Source organism: Myxocyprinus asiaticus, chromosome 14 (genome assembly GCF_019703515.2).
Source record: "Myxocyprinus asiaticus isolate MX2 ecotype Aquarium Trade chromosome 14, UBuf_Myxa_2, whole genome shotgun sequence".
NCBI lineage: Eukaryota > Metazoa > Chordata > Actinopteri > Cypriniformes > Catostomidae > Myxocyprinus > Myxocyprinus asiaticus.
The window spans coordinates 37,774,663-37,800,627 of record NC_059357.1 but is presented as its reverse complement, the minus strand read 5'-3'; the positions used below and the strand labels follow the sequence as shown (position 1 = coordinate 37,800,627).

The following is a 25,965-nucleotide window of genomic DNA, read 5'->3' as shown; positions in this document are numbered from 1 at the left end:
TTTTATAAAAGCAATAAGTCACTCAAGTCTGTGTGTCACAGCAGTTTCACTAGTTATGGGGGTTTTAGGCACTTCATATGACATTTTAACACGGCATCAGGTGACGTATTGCTTTATTACCCATAGATAATTTTACCCCCTTTGAAGGAAAATGCTTTTTAAAAGTCAGCAGAGACATTTTCATGCCATCTATCTACATTTCTACTTTCACATCCATTGAGTATTATATAAACAGATCAATTGTGCCCTCTAGTTGATGAGGAATCAAAAGGCACTTACAAGCCAAGCATCCATGGGATTATTTTATGCCAACCGTAAAAAATAAAAATGTAAAGTACTCTAGATTCTGAATGGATGAGCTGCATTCAAAGCTGTTGTAAAATAGTCGATAAATGCATGCGTGTGACAACACATTCTGTATCAATATTAATAGCTTTTTTATTGTTGGGCAACTGTAAAGAGCTAAAAGTTTGGCCAGTTAACTATATTATGTAGCACAGAATTGTTTATTCCATTAATTATTAATAAATTGCTATTTATTGAACATTGTCTTTTTATGGTAGTGCTGTAGCTGACATTTGTAAAGCAATAAACCACTGAAGGCTGTACATTACAGTGATTTTACCACAGTTAAGGGGGTTTTTAGGCATGATGTGAAAGTCACTCATTTCCAGTGGTAAATTTACTGTGAAACAAGGCCTTATGTGGCTTATTTCTTTAATTAATATATGAGATTGGACGTCACGTGACGCCATGCAAGGTTCAGACGTGTGAACGGCGAGCTCTGTGCACTTTGCTAGTTTTAACACTATTATTGTCATAAACCAGTGAGATTCGATACACCCTGTTCCATAGCTGTTCTAAGAATTCAAAATCCTTGGGCTCTGGAGACATTAAAAGACACTTACATGCTCAAGCTGACGCCCCTGAGCAGGGAGTCGATTTGGCCGGTGAAGTGCGTGAAATTCGGCGAGAATTGTTGAACTTGCCGGCAGTGCTGAAGAAGGTCGTTGCTGACTTGGAGGATCTTGCTGTAATACGTTGATCGATCACTGCCATAGAGACAAAATTCACTGAGATGGTTACAAGAGTGGGGGATGTCGAGAAACAGATAGATTATCTGGAATCATCGGATAGGGAATTAGCTGCTAATCTGCTAGAGACCAAGGCGGATTTGGAGCGTATCTGGGAGAAACTGGAGGATATGGAGAATCATAGTCGGCGGAATAATGTCCATATTGTTGGAATTCCTGAGGGAGCAGAGGGTCAGAATATGGTGGAATTCCTGGACGGGCTCTTTCCGAGTCTGATTGACATAACAGGCCATAAGCTGGAAATCGAGTGAGCTCACAGGGCTCTGGCTCAGCGATCCGCTGAGGGAGACAGGCCCTGATCAATTCTGGCCAAATTTCGGAGATCATCCGATAAAGATCTTGTATTACGCGTGGCGAGGAATAAAGGAAAGCTTTCTTGGAAAAACCACAGCATTTTCTTGTTCCCAGACTTTGGGAATTCGACAAGAGAGAAATGTGATTGATTCAAGGAATGCAAGAAACTCTTACAAAAACGGAAGGTCGCTTTTGCACTGATGTTCCCGGCCAAATTGAGAATAGATGCTAAGGCTGGCCGTAAAACATTCACATGCCCACAGCAAGCATTGTCCTTCATGAAGTCAATGGAGTGAGCAAGTTATTTTGTGGTACTCACATTGCAGCCGAGTGGGCCTGGCTCACTGAACATTCACTTGACTGTTCGAGGAACTGAGCGCCTTTTTTGTTTCTTTTTGTGCTGGTTCCACCTAGCGGCTGGAGTTTGTTTTGTGGAATAACACTTCTTCAGGACAGCGTTGTCGATGAATCTGCACGTTCTTTGTGCTTATACCTCCAATGGGCTGGAGTTTGTTTCGTGGAGTATTTCTTGCAAGACATTAGAGTGATTAGGTAATTTGTTGCACTCATGTAGCAGCTAAATAGGCCGGCTCAATGAACATTCGTTTGACTGTCCGAGGAAAATGAGCAGCTTTTTTGTATTGTTATTTATATTACATTTTTTTGTGCTGGTTCCACCCAGCGGCTGGAATTTGTTTTGTGGAGGAACACACCTTCAGGACAGTTATGTGGATGAATCTACACGTTCTTTGTGTTTATTCCACCTATTGGCTGGAGTTTGTTTTATAGATTATCTTTTGTTGTGTAATTCTGTCTCACAAAATTTGTATAGAAACACCAGACTTGAGCATTCCGACGGCAAAAGTGTCGCGGGGGCTCTCGTAGGCGTACATGGACTGTTTGAGTTTAGGGGGATGGACACCAGTTGGCACTGTGGTGCGCGGGGTTAATGTGCACATTTTTCTTTTTTCTGTTTGTTTGGTTCTGTGGAAGTTTGGAGTTTGTTTGTTGCTCAAATTTTGGAATGTGGTCTTTATAATTTTGTTTTTGACACAATATATTTTTTCTCATATGTCAAAATGTAAAATGTTAATATGAGTGGATTGTCTCTCACCACGTGGAATGTGAATGGGTTGGGGCACCCCATAAAAAGAAGGAAGGTTATTACTTTTCTTAAGCATAAGAAATATGATATAGTTTTTCTTCAAGAAACACATCTTTTTCAGGAAGCTGAAAAATTTGGGAAATTTGGGGTGGACAGGTTTTCTTTAGTGCTGGCTCGAGTAAGAACATGGGAGTCATTACACTGATAAGTAAACATCTACAATTCAAATGTCTCAAATAGATTAAAGATAAATTAGGAAGAGTCACTATTGTTTTAGCAGAAATTCAGTGGCAAAGTCTTATTTTGGCTAATATTTATGCACAACGCTGATGATCAGGGCTTTTTTATAGATCTTGAAGGGATGTTGCAAGCTGCTGGCATATGATATAATATGGGGAGAAGACTTTAATCTTTTGATGGACTCAGTCCTTGATCATAGTGAAGCAAAAGTGTGCAAGCCACCTACAGCAACATTGACGCTTCACATGATGTGTAAGAATCTTGGTCTTACAGATATTTGGAGACTTTTGAACCCATCTGGTAGGGACTATACATTTTTTTCATCAGCCCATAAGATTTACTCTAGAATATTTATTTTTATTTTTTATATCTAAGTCTCTCATTTCATCTGTTGTTGATTGCTCAATTGGAAACATTTTAGTCTCAGATCACGCCCTGGTGTGTTTAGAGGTGTTGCCACATACAGAGAAAAATAAATCATATAGTTGGCACTTTAATGTATCCCTTTTGCAAAATCCTGAATTCCAACAAATGCTAAAGGCTGAAATCAATGTTAATATGGAGACCAACTGGTCCTCAGTATCCTCTGTGGGCGTGGCTTGGGAGACACTTAAGGCAGTTCTTAGGGGCCGGATCATAGAGTATGTCTCATTTACCAAAAAATCCAGAGCACAAGAACTCGTGGAATTGGAAGGGAATATTAAAAGTACCGAAGCAGAGCTGAAGAGCTGAATGCCGTCTAATGGCCTCAGAGAATTGACCCAATTGAAATACAGATATAATACTATTTTGTCACGGAAGATGGAGTTTTGGCTATTCAGGGCAAGAAAGTCATACTTTGAATCTGGGGACAAAGCAGGGAAGCTTTTGGCTAGATATATAAAGCAGAGAGAGTCTTTTTCTACTATTCCCTCAGTGAATTCTGCTGGTGGTGAAATATTTACCTCAGCCATTGATATTAATAATGCTTTTAAAGAATTCTATCTCGATCTCTATAGTTCCACGTCTTCGTCTACTGATGAAGATATTAGAAACTTTGTGGAACCATTAGAACTTTCTAAACTGAGACTGAGCAACAATTCTCTTGATTCTAAGAAAACCTTGGAGGAGCTTGGCGAGGTAATTAAGGTCTTGCCTGCAGGCAAGGCTCTGGGGCCAGCTGGCTTTGCCGCTGAATTTTTTAGATCTTGTGCTACAGAACTGGCTCCACTTTTGCTAGAAGTTTATACGGAATCATTAAAGAATGGAAAGCTTCCGCCAACCATGACACAAGCCCGGATCAGTCTGATTCTTAAAAAGGACAAAGATCCAAGCGAGTGTAAGAGTTACCGTCCAATTACCCTGATCCAGCTAGACATTAAAATATTGTCAAAAATATTGGCTAACTGATGAAGTAAAGTTATGACATCTCTTATACATATTGATCAGGTGGGGTTTATTTGGGGCCATAGCTCTTCTGATAACATGAAGCATTTCATCATTCAGTATCATGTGGTTAGTGGCGAATGATCAGACCCCGGTCGCTGCCATCTCACTTGACGCAGAGAAGGCGTTTGATATGGTAGAATGGGATTATCTTTTTAAGGTTTTGGAAATGTTTGGGTTCGGGAATACTTTTATTGGATGGATTAAGTTACTTTATAGACACCCGATAGTGGCGGTACAAACAAATGGATTAATTTCAGATTATTGTACTTTGGATAGGGGCACCCAGCAGGGTTGCCCTCTTTCCCCATTATTGTTCTTGTGATTGCGATGTGGACAGGTGGGCTTCATTACATGTATCTATGATTGGGAAGGTTAATGTTATTAAAACGTATTGTATTCCAAAATTCAACTACCTGCTACAATGTAGATGTCCCCCTCTCTTATTTCAAGCAATTTGATAGCATAGCGAAGTCCTTCATTTGAATAGTAAACGTCACAGATTACATTTCAATAAGTTGCATAGGCCGATTGACAAAGTGTGCTAGGCCTACCCAATATTTTGTTTTATTATTATGCATTCGGTCTCAGACATTTGGCACATTGGTCACTTCCACCAGAGAGAGCCCCTCCCTGGTTTTGTATTGAACAGGAAGTTCTTGCCCCTATTTTGCCATTGCAAAGCCTTTCTATTAAACTAATAAGAAAAGTTAAGTTACACCCCATTATCTCGCATTTACACTCGGAATGGAGTCCAGAGTGTTTAATTCTGACATTTATTTAAATGTTGCCTCGAGCATATGGCTGAACCCCAAATTATGTATTAATAAGTCCCCTTTCTGCTGGTCAGAGTGGATTGTGAGTGAGGTTAATACACTCAGTGACCTATATGAGAGTGGAGTGTTGAGATCTTTTGAAAATTTGGTTCAACATTTTGGGATTCCCAGATCTCAATTCTTTAGGTATTTACAGCTGGCCACCTGCTCTGTACTATTTTTAGGAGTAGCATACACTGGGAGTGGTGATTACTGCTTTTGGAAAAGGTCATGAGGCAATAGAGTATTACTCCCTGCTAATTCAGAGTCTGGGGGATGGAGCTTTAAATTCTATCAAGAGATTATGGAAGAAAGATTTAAACTTGGTATTGGAGGAGGGAGTGTGGGCTAGGATTCTAAAAAACATCAAGTCTAGATTGTATATGCTTGGTCTTAAAGGCACACCCACCTTCTGGCAATGCTAATCAGAAAATGGAGACACAACCCATGTCTTTTGATGGTGTGTTAAGATCCAAGAATTTTGGTTGAAGGTTCAGAGTTTTATGTGTGATGTATTGGGCACTCAAATTTCATTTTGCCCCAGATTCTGTATTTAAGGAGATGGGGTGGTCATCAATATAGGAGATAAACACATAACAAATTGGGTTCTAACCAGTGTCATGGTCAGCAGACAAATTGTTTTAAGGGGATGGAAGTCGGCTGGAGTGCCCTCATTTCAAGAATGGTACGCAGAAATGGGGAGGATGGTGGGATTCGAGGAAGCGTCATGTAGAAGGCTTAGGAGTTGGGATTCATTTGATGGGAAATGGGACAGCTATTTGGCATTTTTGGAGGGCTCTCGGGGAGGGGCAGTGGAGAGAGAGGTTTAGTTTTATCTGTGTGATTATTATATTTTGTGTGTGTGTGTGTGTGTGTCTATAATCATTTGTGACCACAGGGATGTTGTTAAGGGTCAGGGTGGGATTGGGGATAGGGAGGGGTATTAGTGGGGTTAAACACTGATTCTGTATATATATGTTTTTCTTTGTTATCTATATAATCAATAAAAATGTTAATTAGGAAAGAAAATTATGAGATTTGAAGTACTACCATTTGCTTTTGTTCTAAAAAGAATTTTTGCACAAACAAAGCTAGTCGTTATTTAAACAATTTATATATTTTATTATTTATTTTTACCAAACATAAAACAGTAATGACTCATTTCACGATTGGAATCACTTCTACAGTAGACGCATTATCAGACCAGACTATACAGAGTCTCATAAAGATGCATTACTTAGGAGCTGTGAGCATTGCTAATAAATTACAAGTCAGTGATAGGCTTGTGTGGCCAGTATGGATGTTTGGCCTTGTCAAGCTTGGTCTCTGGGAAGGTGTTGTTGAGATCTTCTATGGTCATCTGGTCAAAAGGAATCATGTTCCTGAACTTCTCAAGCTGCCAAGGACAAACAATCATAGAGGGACAAATGAACAGATTTCATTTCAATACTTCATTATTGTGAATTTTATCATCAATATCAGAAATTCTGAAGAATATGGAGGAGTTCTCTTTATAAACTCAGCCTGGCTTGGGTCTTATAAGCACTTTTGTTGTTTATAACTGATTGTAATAAAATGCTAACTTGCTTTAATCAATGATTATAATGCAGTAGTGGTGCATGTTTAACTCACCCCCTTCTCATACTCAGCAATGCGAGCTTTAGATGCTTCCAAATACGCGGATGCATTTTTGTTCTGGAATATGTCAAGAGAAAACACAAGGTAAGTTTGTATGTTTTTAATGCAACGACATTGTAGCCATTCTACAGTTATTTCCATGGTAAAATCCAGGTTAAAACATAAGAACAGGTAAAACAACTAATAACCTATACAAGTCGTTTAAGAACCATTTTTAACAAAATCTGTAAAACTGGTTGACATATAATTGATAACATTATAACATGAGTAATCGACTAATCGAGTACTTGTTCTGCACCAGTTAGTCAACTATTAAAAACACTACTCAAATATCGCAAACTGAATTTTCTTTGCACATTTGCCTGCTTTGAGCAGCACTGAATACTTTACTTTCCCTCTGAATCTCTCACCAAATCTCACAGTTTCAATTGAGCCCACTGGGGAGGACTGTGGATGTGTCGTAGAGGTGTTGGATGAGAGAAGATGATATTATGATGCATGTGCTTTTGAAAGTAAAGCCTGAGTTTGGAATGGCACACTACCCATACTACTCTTACTACTTCTGACATATCTGTCGATGTCAGAAATAGTAAGAGTAGTATGCCATTGCAAACTCAGCCCTAGTGTAGCACTAGCAATACTATTCAATTCTTACTGAATTCTACTCTATCGATATTCGGTTCTTTTTAGAGTCATGCAAACCAACAGACAAGGTTCTGCTTTTATGGTGGAAAGAAACTGTGAAGCGGTACGAGAAACTCCGAAACTGATCAGACCAATATATGGGTGTATGCATATTAAATCTCTGAACATCTCTGTTTTTCTGAATAATAACATGTGAAATTATAAAATGTAATGGCCTTTATCTAGAGTTTATATATGTGCATTACCCAAATGATGTCAGTTTTGGTTTCTATGTTTCTAAGCTTTGGGTGAGTTTTAAATCTATTTATTGATTTATTTTTTTTCCATTTTTATTAATGCATATTGTTTGTTTGATTTTTTCCAAAAGAAAAGCATAGTTTGTTGAAGTTACCTTATTTTGAAGCAATTCTTGGTAACAATTGTGAATAAAACAAAACAAAATTTCACGTACTTGTCATACTTATTTTTAACAAATATTTTAATTTACAAATAATAAATTACTCGTTTTTTTGTGGGTTAGAGTACTCGAAAATGCCCATCCCTAATTATAACATACATGCCATGGCACTTTAGGAGATGATTGGCTAAGGGATATATTGAATACTGAGAGATATTTCTGGAGAAATTACAAATTAAACAACACTGTGGATTTTGCAATGAATTTTATTAACTTTTTCCTCAGCCAGTCAGTTTCCTTGTCAGTTGACTTGCGAATAATGAGAACTTCAAAAAGAGATATTTTTTTTAGAGTCTCAGTTTTAAACTTCAGTAACAAAAAAAGCATTAAAGTTTGATTATTTTCCATGAATCAGCTCAAATGCACAAATTCTTTTAATTTTCACTGAAGTGCTCATGTGGCATTTATCATGCGTTAAGGTAGTATAAAATATATATATATATATAGCATATAAATGAAAAAATATTGATTAAGGATTCTTCATTGTATTCATTAAATGAATAACTGTCGAAAGCATTATTTTTTCAACCCTGTATTTTAAACATTTGCATTAAGAATTTTGAATATAATTGGCCATAGTGGTTGTTTGGTCAATATCAATGTTTCTCTGATTGTGAAATTTAAAAAAAAAGAATAATATTTTAAGCCATTTCAGAGTAAAAGACACCAATATTGGGTTATTTATCACCAAAAGGCTGAACAATATAGAGATCATGTCACCCAGCCCTTGTAATGACTGTGATTCAAAGCGTATTGCTAGTATGCAAGTGATGGGATGACTCGTAACAATTCAAATGGTTAAAGAGGTACATGTACACTTTTAATCTGCAGAACATACAGTATCGTATTAATCGGACACGACTGAATTCCGAGTAATAAACAGAAACTCACAGCCTCCTGCTCCTGTGCATCAATCTTTGCAGTCTGAGTGTCCACTGGCTCAGGGACTGTCAATACAGCAAACTGTAGATTGAGAGACAGACAGAAAGAAAGAGAATCCTTTATACACACTGCAGCAGAAGAAATGGAGTCCAAGTTTAAGAGAAATCAGTGAACCTTACCTTCTTCTCAAACTCATCCACCATGCCCGCTTTAGCCACAACACTTCTGTAGTAACTCCAGTCAATGGGAGTTGGCTTCTCTGGTAAGGACGCAAGTCTGCCAGTGAAAATGATTTCAAATAAATTACAACTGAATTAGTGAATCTATTATGTAAATTTCACAACGTTTAACAAAATAAATACATTTTGATATCTTTTATCAAATGCTAACCAATTTGTAATTTAACTGAAATTTAAAAGCAGCATACAGAACACAAATGGACCTTAAGTCAAGGTAAAAATTAGACATGACTAAAGACATTACGACAGTACAACCCATTAACCATTGTTGCTGCACACACCTGACCTTCAAATGCCTTGTTTTCATTTGCATCGCATTTAATATGAGGTCTACCCTGACTAAGGTCCATTTCAGTCCCTTGACCTGCACTTGACCTAGGGTTAAGAATTGTGCTCAAGGCCACAATGATGATCGTTCATGGATCATCCCTTGCGGGAAGAATATTTCATGATCTATATATGTGGCAGTAAGCAGACGCACTTTGCTGTGATGGCGTCACTGCGGGTCTTCAGGCTGTTGAACATGGCTCTCTGGTTTGGTGGGACCCTCTCTGCAAAAGCCAGCCAATCAATGGCCTTTACAGCTGCGCGACGCCCTGCCATCTTTCTGTTCCTGTCAAAATATTCAAAAGAGATGGTTATTGGTAATGATATAAACAAACCCTTAAACAAGCTCAGATGTCATGATTCGAGTTGTGATTAGTTGTTTGCTATGCAAGTTTGTCCCAGGGGCTAAATAGCTTGCTTTCGTATTATTATTTTGGAGTCAGGCACATCAAGATTGCAATAAACGTATTACAGTTTTTCTCAATCGCTTTGGCTCAATTCTCAAATGAGATTTTTTTTCTTTTTTAAACATTAAGTTCAAATCTCTGAACAATTAGTTTCTTGTTCAAACCAGATTTGAATTTCTTATTCATTTGAGCAAATTGCACGGGTTTTGGCATATGTGTGCAAAAGCGCAAGTACAGTTGTCTACAATTTGTACAGTAACTAAATGCACATGGCTTGCTGATCAAAACTGATGAGTTAATTTTCAGTGAAATTGTCATACTCTTCACAACTTCTAAACATTCTTTCTCATTCTTTCTTTTTAAAACAGTTGTGACAATTGCACTTACCGTTTAGAGAATGTTAAGACTGTTTCAAAAAATGAGCCAAAGCGATTGAGAAAAACTGTAAATATATCACACACACAAATATTCAGGCACAGGTGGATCTGACATTCAAGCATAATGAACACATGAATCATTAGCCATATATGTATTCAACAGTCAAAATCACACTTTAAGGTTAATATGGTCATTAAAACGAATCAAGATTAATGAGAAACAGAGAAATGAAAATATGCTGTTTTGCACACAAGTCAACAAGGCAAGGTCAAGATATGCCTTATATAAGCCAAATTTAACGATAATCACCCAAAAACAGTATTATTTTTTTCATAAACATGAAATATAAAAACTAGTTTTCATTGCTAATCAATGATAAAAGCAATCTGCGCTGCTGTATTTAAGAAAGGACTGCATTTCGGCACGAACTTACTGCTCAAGAATCAAGCCGCTGCAATGACAGAAGCGTGATGGCCGCCGGACACCGGAAACACGATTAAGAACGGAGTGACTCGTGACTGGCACCTAGCGGACTGGAGAGAAACTACAGTGTATTTAAATAAAACGAGACTGCAGTGTCTGTCTTGTCCACTAGATGTCAGGAAAAGGCCACAGCTTCCTTACAGTAAGAACAACTAGATTGTAAAGTTGGTAAAAAGCAAACTATGATGCTGGCTTGACAAAGCCTTTTCTGACGGTTTAAACTAGCTTTTAAAGTTTGAAGTTTATACAGACATTACAGACAAACAACCAGCAAGCTAAATAAACCAACAGACAGACAGACAGACAGACAGACAGTGAGACAAACAACCAGCAAGCTAAATAAACCAACAGACAGACAGACAGACAGACAGACAGTAAGACAAACAACCAGCAAGCTAAATAAACCAACAGACAGACAGACAGATAGAAAGACAGACAGACAGAAAGACAAACAACCAGCAAGCTAAATAAACCAACGGGCAGACAGATAGACATAAAGACAGACAGATAGATAGATAGACAGACAGACAGATAGATAGATAGATAGATAGATAGATAGATAGATAGATAGATAGATAGACAGACAGACAGACAGACAGAAAGACAGACAGTAAGACAAACAACCAGCAAGCTAAATAAACCAACAGACAGAAAGACAGATAGATAGATAGATAGATAGATAGATAGATAGATAGATAGATAGATAGATAGATAGATAGATAGACAGACAGACAGACAGATAGACTGACAGACAGAAAGACAGACAGTGAGACAAACAACCAGCAAGCTAAATAAACCAACAGACAGACAGACAGATAGAAAGACAGACAGACAGAAAGACAGACAGAAAGATAAACAACCAGCAAGCTAAATAAACCAACAGACAGACAGACAGACAGACAGACAGTGAGACAAACAACCAGCAAGCTAAATAAACCAACAGACAGACAGACAGACAGACAGACAGTAAGACAAACAACCAGCAAGCTAAATAAACCAACAGACAGACAGACAGATAGAAAGACAGACAGACAGAAAGACAAACAACCAGCAAGCTAAATAAACCAACGGGCAGACAGATAGACATAAAGACAGACAGATAGATAGATAGACAGACAGACAGATAGATAGATAGATAGATAGATAGATAGATAGATAGATAGACAGACAGACAGACAGACAGAAAGACAGACAGTAAGACAAACAACCAGCAAGCTAAATAAACCAACAGACAGAAAGACAGATAGATAGATAGATAGATAGATAGATAGATAGATAGATAGATAGATAGACAGACAGACAGACAGATAGACTGACAGACAGAAAGACAGACAGTGAGACAAACAACCAGCAAGCTAAATAAACCAACAGACAGACAGACAGATAGAAAGACAGACAGACAGAAAGACAGACAGAAAGATAAACAACCAGCAAGCTAAATAAACCAACGGGCAGACAGATAGACATAAAGACAGACAGATAGATAGATAGACAGACAGACAGACAGACAGAAAGACAGACAGTAAGACAAACAACCAGCAAGCTAAATAAACCAACAGACAGAAAGACAGACAGACAGACAGACAGACAGACAGATAGATAGATAGATAGATAGATAGATAGATAGATAGATAAACAGAAAGACAGACAGACAGACAGAAAGTCAGACAATGAGACAAACAACCAGGAAGCTAAATAAACCAACGGACGGACGGACGGACGGATGGACGGGCGGGCGGGCGGGCAAACAGACAGACAGATAGACAGACAGATAGATAGATAGATAGACAGACAGACAGACAGACAGACAGACAGACAGAAAGACAGACAGTGAGACAAACAACCAGCAAGCTAAATAATCCAACAGACAGACAGACAGACAGAAAGATAGACAGTGAGACAAACAACCAGCAAGCTAAATAAACCAACGGACAGACAGACGGACGGACGGGCGGGCGGGCGGGTGGGCGAGCAGACAGACAGACAGATAGACAGATAGATAGATAGACAGACAGACAGACAGACAGAAAGACAGACAGTGAGACAAACAACCAGCAAGCTAAATAAACCAATGGAAAGACAGACGGACGGGCGGGCGGACAGACAGACAGACAGATAGACAGATAGATAGATAGATAGACAGACAGACAGACAGACAGACAGACAGACAGAAAGACAGACAGTGAGACAAACAACCAGCAAGCTAAATAAACCAACAGACAGACAGTCAGACAGACAGATAGATAGATAGATAGATAGATAGATAGAAAGACAGACAGACAGACAGACAGACAGACAGATAGATAGATAGATAGATAGATAGATAGATAGATAGATAGATAGATTTTAAGAATTCTAAGTTTCAGTTTTAATGGTATAAAATTAAGGGCAATTTTAAAAAGTTAATATAAACATTCAGTTAATACAGTAACTTTTACTTGAAAATTTGATGTACATGATACTTAATTAAATGTAGTAAAATTTTAATAAATATTTTACTGAAACTTTCTACATTTTATTTAATCATGTACCACATGACTTACAGAAGTCTTCCATATGGTAGCTTAGTCTATAAATCAACATCACCTTGGATTACTGGCAGTAGAAACAAAAAAACACAATGACGGTAACAATGAAAAGGTCATTTTTCTTATCATGTACAGGTAATTTTGAGTAAAAAAATTACTTCAAGCTTGACAAAACTTAACAACAACAACAACAAAATTAACAATAAAACAGTGTAAATAAACATGCAAACAGTGAAACCATGCACGCTCATTTATTATTCAAGCCCAGAGCCAGCTTCGAAAAGTTAAATCAAATTTACTTATTTTATTTACCTGTGATATTTACTCAAATTAGTGAATAAATATGACATGGTTTTCTACTTTAGGACTGATACATGATGAATAATATTTACTTATAAGCTAGGACATTCATTTTTATATGTTTGAATTGAGTACAAAATGTAGAATTTACTTAATATTTTAAGTTCACACTTAAACTAGCATATTCAATATAGAAAGTACTTAATGTTTTCTGCTATTTTTACTTCACAAAAAAAAAAAAAAATTGGAGGGGGGTGAAGTTGCAAATGCATTCTAAGGTTAATCTGAAAAATAGCAAACTACATGTGAAAACACGTGAACAAAAATATCTTAATTAAGAGATTCCTGTAATGCCAGATAAAAAATATCACTTTATTATGAAGTTAAATACTTTTTTCCTTTTTGTTAAAAGACCCAGACACATCTTCCCAATTTTTTTTACACAGTAACAATATCAAAACATTCTCTGAACGGCCTCGTCTCAAATAATGGGATGTCATGTTTTATACGTATTGAGGTGGGTGTGGCTGGCGACCTGCTGCTCATACGTCAGAGCTCAATAGTAATAAAGCAGAGATGAAGAACTCATAATGGAGTTAGTAAAGTACAGTCACGAGCTCTCTCTGAGGATTGAGTTCACTTGTGTCAAGGAGCTTACTGGGCAGCCAAGTGTCAACATCAAGAATGGCCACTTAACGTCAAGTACAGATCTGCTGCCTAAACGTGAGAACAACATCTTGGTGGAGTTTTGTTTGCTTATTTAGCTGATGAAAGGGTGACAGAATGGACGTAATAACCTGCCGGGTGCCTAATTAGGATCTGTGGTATGGGTGGCTGGATATAGATGCATTGATACGGATGATTTGCACTTCTGATCACACATAAAGCAGTTGCTGTATCTTTATTGCGGCATTATTTGTGGTATAAAGACATCCTATTGTTTATGTATTTTATATCGTGTTTCATAGAGTCAGGGCACTTGATAACCTGTGAAGCACGCAGGTGCTGCTGGCTTGTCAAAGTGTTTCCATGGAGACCAGCGCGCGATAAAGAGGAGGAATGCGATCAAAATATCGCGTAACGAATTAATTAAATCATTTTCGGTTGTTACTGGGGATTATAAAGGCTGTTTACAGTTTATAGACTGAACTAAACTCAGCTAGTGATAATGGCTCAGCAAAGAAAAAAGGGAATTTAGATATTATGAAACTTAGTTCTAAAGCTGAATATTAGGCTACTCAAACTGAATGTTACTGATTCTTTAATATGTTCCTGAGAGCCACTAATTCTTCTGTGTTCACTGTAGTGGACATATGCTTTTTAATATTGCTTTAACAGTCCTTGGGCACTATGGGCTTCTCTGTGATAGCCTATTCATATTTGGTGGGTGTGGCCAATGTAATATAATAATGATGTTTATAAAGTATTAATGATATAAAAACATTTATAATATGTTGCTTTTACATACAAGTAGGCCTACCATAGTAATAGAAATACCATGATCACTACAGTTTTTGTTACAGTAACACTTTACAATAAGGTTCAATTTGTTAACATTAATAAATTAATTAGATGTAATGAACTAACAATGGACAGTATCATTTTTACAGTATTTATTCATCATTGTTAATGTCAGTTTACAAAAATACAATTGTTCATTGTTAGTTCATGTTAGTTCATAGCATATTTACTAATGTTAACTAAAACAACTTTTGTTTTTAAAATTTATTGCTATATGTTGAAAATAACATTAACCAAGATTAATAAATTCTGAGATACTAAGATTGACAGTCAGGTGTCCATATATTTACCATAAATAATAAAACATCAACAACACACACACACACACACACACACACGCACACACACTCACCCATACACACACACACTCACGCATACACACACACACACACACACTCACGAATACACACACACTCACGCATACACACAAACACACACACTCACGCATACACACACACACACACTCACGCATACACACACACTCACGCATATACACACACATTCACGTATATACACACACACTCACGCATACACACACACACGCATACACACAAACACACACACTCACGCATACACACACACACACTCACGCATATACACACACAAACACTCACGCATACACACAAACACACATACTCACACACACACACACACACACACACACACAAACACACACTCACGCATTTACACACACAAACACTCACGCATACACACACACTCACGCATACACACAAACACACATGCTCACACACACACACACACACACACAAACACACACTCACGCATTTACACACACAAACACTCACGCATACACACACACTCACGCATACACACAAACACACACACTCACGCATACACACACACACACACTCACGCATTTACACACAAACACTCACGCATACACACACACTCGCGCATATACACACACACTCACGTATATATACACACACACACACTCACGCATACATACATACACAGATACACACACTCACGCATACACACACTCACACATACACACAAACACACACACTCACGCATACACACACACACATTCACGCGTATACACACACAAACACATACACACAAACACACACACTCACGTATACACAAACACACACACACACACACACTCACGCATTTACACACAAACACTCACGCATTCACGCACACACACATTCACGCATATACACACACAAACACTCACGCATACACACACTCACGCATACACACAAACACACACACTCACGCATACACACACACACACACACACACTCACGCATTTACACACACAAACACTCACGCATACACACACACACACACACACACACACTCACCTATATACACATACACACTCATGCATACATACACACACACACAAACACACACACTCACCTATATACACATACACACTCATGCATACATACATACATACACACACACACACTCACCTATATACACATACACACTCATGCATACATACATACATACACACATACACACACACTCAAGCAAACACACACGCACATACACACACTCACGCATACACACCCGAGGTAAGCAGGCAGTAAACTGAATTTTATTTTAAAGAGATGTTTGCGAACATTTTCTATCGATCATGGCAGCAGTAGTTCATCAAATAATGATCAAAATGATGGAGAAGAGCGTTATGACCTGGCATATATCCAGAAGCGCGGTGTGGTCCAGTGCTTTTAACCCATTAAGCTCGAAACAGCCTGCCAAGAAAAAAATAATTATCAAAATGTAAATAACTACAGTCTTGAGCAACCAGTCACTTTAAAGCTTAGAAGCTTTACTTTACAATGCATATATGACCAAAACAGAACAAGTGCTTTGAAATTTGCAGACAAATCAGAAGTGTTCCGCTTTGATAATTTATTAATAATTTTGCACTGTAGATATTATTGTAATCGATAAAAACATCAAATTGATCAAATTACCATGTGTCATATGTCATTGGAAAGCTCTCAAAGAGTAGAATACAACCAGCCTATTTATTTCACTCACTCACAAAAATATAGCGAATAAAAACTAAGTATATGTCTTTGATATTCATGTTACATGTTAACAGGTGTTGCTTATAAGCTGCATTTTCACTTATAACTTCACAAAAAATAAACAAAACATAAAATGCCATTACTTAGAGGAGGGGATTATCTTTAAAATGAGCCCACACACAACGTAATCGGATGCATAGATCATTAGATAATCCACATGAAGCACAATGTACATGCAGCACACAATGGCTAAATGGCTAAAACACGTTAGCTTTCCTGGATCAGATGACTTTTTTGCAAATGATATAGTACTTTGTCCAGCGTCATGGAATGCTAAACCAATTATATTAGGATTCAGATCGCTGCAACCAAAGGTGGAAGTCATCCAAATATGGGCAGAGAGGATCGTTCACGCTAATAGGCATTTGGAAAATGACGATGGTAGAGTAAAACTGTTCCAAAGACCTATGTGACCATTAACCATAAGGAAAAAGTTGAAATCAGAAAGTTTTAATAAAAATAAATCTACAGGACATAAAAGTGCCCAAAGTTAAAGAAACACTTACTGTATATATTACATAAATGGATACAGTGGTGTGAAAATGATTTTATTTCTCAGTAGGCCAAATGAAATGGACTGAATCATTATAAACTTTACTTCTCAGGAATGGGATTCTGTTTGTCTTTCCAGCCATCAGTCACCATGGTGGGCCAATGCTTTCTGCATCACAGGGCTATTGCCAATGCCTTATCTTCTATTGGCACCACTCTAGGTCTGAGTACCCTGCCCTTGCTCACCAACTATCTCCTCAGCAGGTTTGGTTGGCGGGGGAGCTTTCTGGTGCTGGGAGGGGTTCTAATGACCTGCTGCATTTGTGGGGCTGTGATGCGACCTCTGGAAGTCAAACCAAAGACAGACAAAGAATAACCAACCAATTGCCAAAAAAAAAAAATACTTTTCCATCAGGGTATTATTATAGTTTGTATCTGTTTTTCTAGTTTTAAAATAAAGTTGAATTTAGCTTATTATTTTTTTTTTTTTCATTTGGTTTTAGGTTTTACTTTTTTCAGCGTTTTCTAGTTTCAGTTTAGTTTTACTTTTTCACTTGGGCTGCACAATATGAAGGGAAAATGCGATATACGATAACATTATTATCTATTGCGAAAAACCTAAGATTAATGTGTCAAAATGTATTTTAATTATATTCAAGTAAAATCAGAAAACAATGACATATCCAAGTGACATGAAGTGACAGTCTTTTTTTTTCATCCAGTATTATATGGCATTACTGGCAATCAACTGTATATCTAAAAAAGGCTGTTTTTTTTCTTTCTCTCCTCTTATCTCCCCAATTTGGAATGCCCAATTCCCAATACGCTCTAGGTCTTCATGGTGGTGTAGTGACTCGCCTCAATCCAGGTGGCAGAGGATGAATCTCAATTGCCTCCACGTCTGAGACCATCAGTCCGCGCATCTTATTACGTGGCTTGTTGAGCGTGTTACTGCAGAGACATGCGTTTGGAGGCTTCGCGCTATTCTCCGCAGCATCACGCACAACTCACCACGTGCCCCACCGAGAGCGAAAACCACATTATAGTGACCACGAGGAGGATACCCCAAGTGACTCTACCCTCCCTAGCAACCGGGCCAATTTGGTTGCTTAGGAGACCTGGCTGGAGTCACTCACCCCTGGATTTGAACTCGTGACTCCAGGGGTGGTAGTCAGTGTCTTTGCTCCCTGAGCTACCCAGGCCCCCCAAAAGGCTGGGTTTAATTATCAATTTACGTGGGCCTAAGGACATCTTAAGATAAACAAATTATGGGGTGAATGGCCTTGACATGTGAGGCTTTCCATTGCTTTCCCACATTCTGCTTTCCAACTCCTCTCACTTCCACATATAATCTTTAATCATATTGTTTATTTATATGTAGTTACATTTTAATCTGAGAAAGTAGGCCTTTTGAACAAGGGTTGGCATAAGGGTTGCAACAAAGGACTATTTTGATCATGATTAATCTGTCAATTATTTATTTGATTGTTCAGATAAAGGCTGAATTTTATTTCTTGTAATTTATTGAAAAACAAGATTTTCCTGTCTATTCAATATTCTCCTCTAAACAATGTGCAATTACCCTATATACAGTATTGTGTGCAGAAAATATAAAATATAACTTTTAAAAACAAACGGTACAATATAAATTGCAGACAGATTTTCACATGATCAAAACCAAAACAACTGTTTGTCCATAGTTAGGAAGCAGAACGTTGATTCAAATAACTAAATACAAATAATAGTCATGAAAAACAAAACCACAAACTGTAACTGGTAAGAGGCAGAATGTTCAGCACAATGTTCAGGAACACTAATATTCCCTCCTCTGAGCAAAGTAACACGTTCCTGTGGCCTAATTTAGGGGAATACAGGTAAAGGGGGACACTAAAGTTAAATTATTTATTATTATGTGTATTCTTCCATTACTAAAAAAGCATTATGTTAATCCTAAACTAGTATTGCCAGGACCCCGACACTCTTGTTGTGGTTTTATTTAGTGTCGGGATCCTTTCACCCGTTTATTCTGGTTTTGTGTTTCTGTTTTCTGTTATTGAGCACAAGGCTTCTGTTTGTGTCTTGTCACCATGTGCTTCATCTCTCTTGACCCCGCCCCCCTTGTTTGCCTTGTTATTGGTTCAAGTCCCTCACCTGCCCTCCTTGCTTCCCCTTTATGTTCCCTCTGTTTACACTGTTCTGTGCTGGATTGTCTCTCACTCTTGCACTTCTGTTCCATGTTCTTTGTTTATCTTGTTGGTCTGATTTGTGCTGTTTTCTGGTCTGGTTCAGTGCATTCAGTTCTCTGTTTTACCTTTTTTGTTAGTCTGCCTAGTTTGTTTGGTTTTGTTTTTTTCGCTATTATAAGTGAAAAAAAAAAAAAAATGTGTGTCTCAGTTCCTTCCTGAGCCTAAGTCTTGAATTGTTTGCTCTGTTCCTAAAATAAGTTCTTTCTCTCTTCCAAATTTTTTTTTCTCTTCAAAAAAAAAAAAAAAAAACATTTCTCTCCATATGCATTCTGTAATGTAATTGATGACGGCTATGTATTTAGCTTGAGTGGTATAAATGGCATATATTGACTAATCATTGATGGTGTGTATTTATGATGTGTGGTATTTAATTATGTATTCTGTGGCTATTTATGTGTTAAAGCATTAAAAGCATAAGATTACATGTTTACTGGCACCTGGTGGCCAAGGTTGGTACCGCATGCATTTTTTTGAAGAGAGAAAATAAAAAATTTAAGAGAGAGAAAATTTTGGAAGAGAGAAAAAAAAATTTAGGAAGAGAGAAAAAAATTTAAGACTTAGGCTCAGGAAGGAACTGAGACACTATTTTTTTTTTTCACTCTGCAGTTCAGAGCTTCCGTATATTTTAAACTTTTCCAATGAAAAAATTAGTTTCCCCTTTACTCATAGATTTATAATACTTGTCTGCTATCTGCATCTCCATAAACGTTGTGGATTAATGAATTAAAATCATATTGCAATGCTTATCACAACCGTGCTATGTAATACAGTATATAGTGAAATTCAATATATCATGCAACCTTATTTTTTAAATTTATAGTTTTTTATTTAGATTTAGTATTTTAGGGCTGCCAAAGTGAATGTGTCCATTTTTACGCTTGGAAAAGTTCACCCAAAAATAAAACATTCTGTCATGATTCCAAAACTGTATGATTTTCTTATGCAGAACTCAAAAGGAGATATTTTAAATGAATGTCGTGGTCCATCTCCTCAATACAAAATCAGCTGATAGTGCATAAAAAGGAATATAAAGTGTCGTGCATCATATTCCAAGTCTTCTGAAGACATAAGAAAGGTTTTGGTTGAAACAACCCAAAATATAATTTTTCTGTGAAAATGTTGACATCCATTGCACGTTTGTGAGCGTTATGCAGTGGCGTGCAATGAGCTCTGCAGGGGCGATGGATAAAAAGAGGCACAGAATTTTTTTTATGAACAATAATTATAACTCATTTTGTTTGGTTTTACAGTTTAAGCATCTTTTTTTATTTTTTAGATTAATTTCTGCATCAGTAGCACCCTACTCTGTTATCTTTCTCACTTACAAAAATGTAACATGGTATTACAATGTTTTTTTAGATATGGTCTCTGGTAATACCATATTTATTTGACATTTACCACAATAATTCCATGGTATTCTTTCAAGGACCTAAGATTGCCATGAAAATACCACGGAATCTAAATATGTTGATAATTCGCCACATAATATTGCCACAGCTTTTTTTTTTTTTTTAATTATTAGGGCTCTCATGTTTTTCTTGTCTCATCACCAGGGGTGTTTTTAGCCTTTTATTATGGGGCACAGTTCCCCTTTCAAGTAAAAAAGCTGTCTATTGTCTAGTGAGGATGGGAACATGCTTCCCTGTGAAGGTTTATTTATTTATTTGCCAAAACAGTATAAAAGCGTTCAATTCTGATGACATTGGGAGTAGCATTTTTACATTTTCTTGAGTAAATTGTGTATTATTAATGTAACTATAGGCTACAAAGCATTTCTAAAAGACTTTTTAAAATTACCTTTCTAAAAAGTAGTCTTTTGTGGCAGTATCATGATGCAGTGATGGTATCAGATGGTTATACCATAGCACATTACATAGAGCATACCACAGTACTAAATGATTACCATATTCATGAATAATAATGTTTTTTAACGTAGGCTACATGTGCAAACCAACCAGCACTCTTTTTTGCTCTCTGTGTTCTAAAGTATCCTGTTTATGTTACTGAGTGCTCCAAATGACTCAGTATGTGAGGTGAACTGTCTGAATGATTCAGACTGAACGACTAACCATTTTATATTTTTTTAGCCCCTGATGCTCCCTTTCTGTGCACACCATTGGCACTGTGAGAGAAACTTGTTCACAGTGGCATGTTCACACAAAAACTTGTTGGTTTTAGTGCTAAATATGTATTCCTTTAAATTTCTCAGGGCTGTCTAGTGTTATTTCTATCTAGCGGCTTTTTCATTTTTTATGAAGACAGGTTGTAAAGTTTTAAAATGTTATAATATAATATATAATACATACTGTATTATTATTAGGGCTGTCAATTTAATGCGAAAATATATTATATAAATGATATTGCGTTAAAAAAATGTATGCAACTGATCATGTCCCCATACCATAAAAAGGAATATTCCTACTGTACTATCGGAGCAATTCAAGCTTGAAGTACCACCTGTTTTCAGCAGGGGGCAGGAAGCGTAAATCCAGATGTATAGGCAATGCACAGCTGAACAGAAAACAAACTATATCTCAAGACATGAGCTGAGTTCAGAATCGCATACTACCCATACTACTCTTACTACTTCTGCCATGTTTGTCTTTGGCAGAAATAGTAAGAGTAGTATAGTAGTACACCATTCCAAACTCGGCCATGTTTTTCAAAGTTTCAAGCATATCATGTGATTACTTTGATTTCAATTTGTTAAGTGATTGACAACCCAATTTTTTAAATATATAAATATAATATCAAGCTATATTTAAAATATACTGTGTTTCATTTTTATTATATTATTAGTTACATTTGGAGTCATGAAAATGCATTTTAGTTTAGTTTCTTTTTTTATGTTAGGGTTAGGGTTTTTTATCATTATTATTTCATTTTAGTTTTTGTTAACGATAATAGCACTACTTTCCATTCATCAGGAAAGAGAGGGTCTGACAGTTTGCCTGCGGACCACTCTCTCCACCATCATGCACAGACACATGGCTTTTGACCTCCTGTGCAGTAACATTCGCTTCCGTGCCTTTGCTCTTGGGATAACTTGGATGATGCTGGGCTTCGTGGTGCCCCTAGTTTACCTGGTTCCACATGCCACCATGTATGGTATAGAACAAGACCAAGCAGCTCTACTGATTGCCATCCTCAGCTTAGTCAACATCACTGTTCGGGCTGCCTCGTTTCAGAGGAAGCCATAGCTTCGTCTACCTGTTTGCAATGGCGGTTCTGATCAGCGGGTTGAGCAACTGTATCTGTGGGATGGCCACAAGTATCCCAGTACTAGTGACTTATGTTATAGTCTTTGGCATTTCCATGAGCCTCATTGGCTCCTTGTTGTTCACCGTACTGATGGACACAGTCGAGATGAGCCACTTCCCATCTGCCCTGGGTCTCATCAGCCTAATGGACAGCATTATGCTACTGATGGGCCCACCACTAGCAGGTGCATATCCTCGTCCTGAGAGATTCTTTCTATGTTTGACAGTGCTGAAAAGATTCCCATGCTGGTGTAGGCTTTTATGTGTTAATGGTGTGGGCTTTAGTATAGTGCTTTTATAGTCCTTTTTCTTTCTCCTTTTGTGGAAACTAAAGAAAGTTAAGTCATACAGGTTTAGAATGACTAAATGACTACAGAATTTTCATTTTTGGCTAAACTATTCCTTTACATTTTTAAAGGTGGAAGAAGTCATTAGGAAAATTATTATTCTGTCCACCTTTTCGGTTTGCGTGTTTGTTACTGAGGTGCTATTAGGGATATGTAATCAAACTGGGAACATTTCAGGCCTGAACTTATGTTAGGTGACTAGATAGAAAGCTTTAATAGGGGCAGAACATCAAGCACTGAGGGAGTCCTCTCCAGTTAACAGTGCCATGGAAACTAAAATGTCAAGGCACATGGCAGTGGCTGCTCTCACAGGTGTGGTGCTGATTGACACTTGTTGAGTGCATGATCAAGCAATGATGCTATCACTGCACTGTCTCCTCATTACCAATAGAGCACAACAGTAGGGCTCCTGAAGTAAAATACCCATTTATTTTCTCCATAGAAAAATAGACTTTTTGTGATAATAATTAAACCTTTCAAGAGAGATGTACAATGAGCTCCAAGGGTGTTTATCAATGGTATGTGCTTCTGTAGAAGCCACAGGTCGATGTGATCTTAAAGATCTATTTTACCCCAAAATGAAAATGTTCTCATCATTTACTCACCCTTATACCATCCCAGATGTGTATGACTTACTTTCTTCTGCTGAACACAAACTAAGATTTTTAGAAGAATATTTCAGTTCTGTAGGTCCATACAATGCAAGTGAATGGTGACCAAAACTTTAAAGCTAACAAAAGAACACAAAGGAAGCATACAAGTAATCCATAAGACTCCAGTGGTTAAATCTATATCTTCAGAAGCGATATGATAGGTGTGGGTGAGAAACAGATCAATATTTAAGTCCTTTCTTATTATAAATTCTCCTCCCTGCCCAGTAGGTGGCGATATGCACAAATAATGCAAATAGCCAAAAACAAAAAGAAGATGAATGTGAATATGAAAGTGGAGATTTATAGTAAAAATGACTTTAAATATTGATCTATTTCTCACCCACACTTATCACACCTATCAGTCATGAGGGTCTAAACAGGGTTTTCTTAACACATGACAACAAAATGGCTTTCTGGATGTTGATTACAACACCTGACTTTGATTTGGTGAACAAAAGTTTTTCAAATGTTAATAATATTATAACAATTTATAAAGCATTGCAAATGACATAGTTGCTCTTCTGACACTCTCAAACAACTTATACAGTATATCTGTATAACGCGGAAGTAAGCAGTGGTTGCATTTCTGGCAAGTGTTGTTCTACTACATAAGCTGCAATATACACTGATGAGCCAAAACATTTTGACCACTCACAGGGTAAGCAAATAACATTGATCATCTCCTAACAAGGCCACATGTCAAGGTCTGGGTAGATGAGATGGTAAGTGAACAATCACTTCTCATAATCAATGTGTTGAATGCAGGAGAAATCGGCATGAGTAGACCTGAGTGACTTTGACAAAGGCCAAATTATTATGGCCAGATGACTGGGTCAGAGCATAATGTTTTGGCTCATCGGTGTAAATAACTAGAAGCATAATAATACCAGCATTTAGTGGTGTGGACTTATAAACTATCACACAACCACAGGATGTACAGCAGAATATTACATAAACATAGGATCATTTTCTAACATCTGCATTTATTGTAAAAAAGCAGGTAGATCATTCTCTTGCTGCTGTGTGTTCTGAAGAGACGATCACAAAATCTGCCTCTTACTTTACCAAGAGATTGAGGATGCAAAATGTTCATGTCTCCATTCATATGAACCTTTTTTTTTTTTTACAGGAATCCTGGTTTACATCACTAGGCAATACGCTTATGTGTTTATCGCCTGCAGTGTAACTGGATCCACAGATGGTGTCTTCATCATGTTGTCCTTCTACTGGCTGGACAGACAGAAAGACAAAGAGACTAACAAGTCCTTTTGTCCAAAAGACATTCATTTTCAAAAGCCAAGCATTAAGATGACCATTGATTGTGATTACAGTCAAGTGCCTTTAAGAAGTAATAATATCAGAGACATTGAGACCGATGTGTGAATCGGGCTGCGTGTTTCCCAACCCTGTTCCTGGAGGCACACCAACAGTACACGTTTTCCTGCAGTTCTCTATTCATCAGCTCATTAGTAGAGACCACAAGACCTGAAATGGATGCGTCATATCATGGAGACGTCTGACATTTGTACTGTTGGTGTGCCTCCAGGAACAGGGTTGGGAAACACTAGCCTAGAGTACAGTTCAGCACAGTGATTTTGTTCATTTAAAACACATGATAAACTCTGTCACCCCGGCATCACTTTTCCCATCCTCCTCCTATGAGTGGAGAATCAGTTACAGCTATTCTTAACCGATTATGTACTCTATGTGTACAGTTTCTTTGTCCTCTGTAGAAAATGGATTGGATCAGAACTGCAGGCCTAACATTTCAGTTATTTTCTATTTCATGGTGCCACGTGAGAATTAAAAATCAGTTGAAATCATTCCAAATCATCACACACACACACACATTTTTTTTTTTTTAAATGTAATTTTAGTTATTTGATCGTTCTGGGCACAAATGAATGTAGAATACACAGGGAATGTGTTAGATAACTTTGTGCAATAAATGATTTGAATTTCTAGATGCTTTAAATTATGTTTAAGAAGTCTCATAAATCTTATATATTTTTTAATTTATTTTTTTAAGTTTGTGTAGAAATGGCTCTTTAAAATCAGTAATTTATATATTTTTATGCATTAAAGGAAAATTGATGCATTGTATGTTGTTTGTG

The 25,965-nt window shown here is 37.3% G+C and overlaps 1 protein-coding gene and 1 pseudogene across 1 annotated transcript; one reads left to right on the top strand and one right to left on the bottom strand.

Moving 5' to 3' along the window:
- Positions 1 to 6,071: 6,071 nt before the first annotated feature.
- Positions 6,072 to 10,459, bottom strand: LOC127452220 (ATP synthase subunit d, mitochondrial-like). The gene is made up of 6 exons (XM_051717560.1): positions 10,380 to 10,459; positions 9,316 to 9,447; positions 8,775 to 8,871; positions 8,605 to 8,676; positions 6,606 to 6,668; positions 6,072 to 6,369 (listed from the first exon to the last, which is right to left on the bottom strand). Exons 2-6 carry the CDS (start codon positions 9,435 to 9,437, stop codon positions 6,238 to 6,240), a joined length of 486 nt encoding a protein of 161 aa, XP_051573520.1. The 5' UTR covers positions 9,438 to 9,447; positions 10,380 to 10,459; the 3' UTR covers positions 6,072 to 6,237.
- Positions 10,460 to 13,847: 3,388 nt separating this feature from the next.
- On the top strand, positions 13,848 to 25,234 carry LOC127452255 (monocarboxylate transporter 6-like; annotated as a pseudogene).
- Positions 25,235 to 25,965: the final 731 nt, after the last annotated feature.

Excerpts from the sequence above, each read along its gene's own strand:
- LOC127452220 (XM_051717560.1), bottom strand. The coding sequence starts at position 9,437 with ATGGCAGGGCGTCGCGCAGCTGTAAAGGCCATTGATTGGCTGGCTTTT. Across the intron at positions 8,872-9,315 it reads AGTGACGCCATCACAGCAAA|ACTTGCGTCCTTACCAGAGA; the intron begins GTGCGTCTGCTT and ends TTTCACTGGCAG. Across the intron at positions 6,669-8,604 it reads ATGCACAGGAGCAGGAGGCT|AACAAAAATGCATCCGCGTA; the intron begins GTGAGTTTCTGT and ends GACATATTCCAG.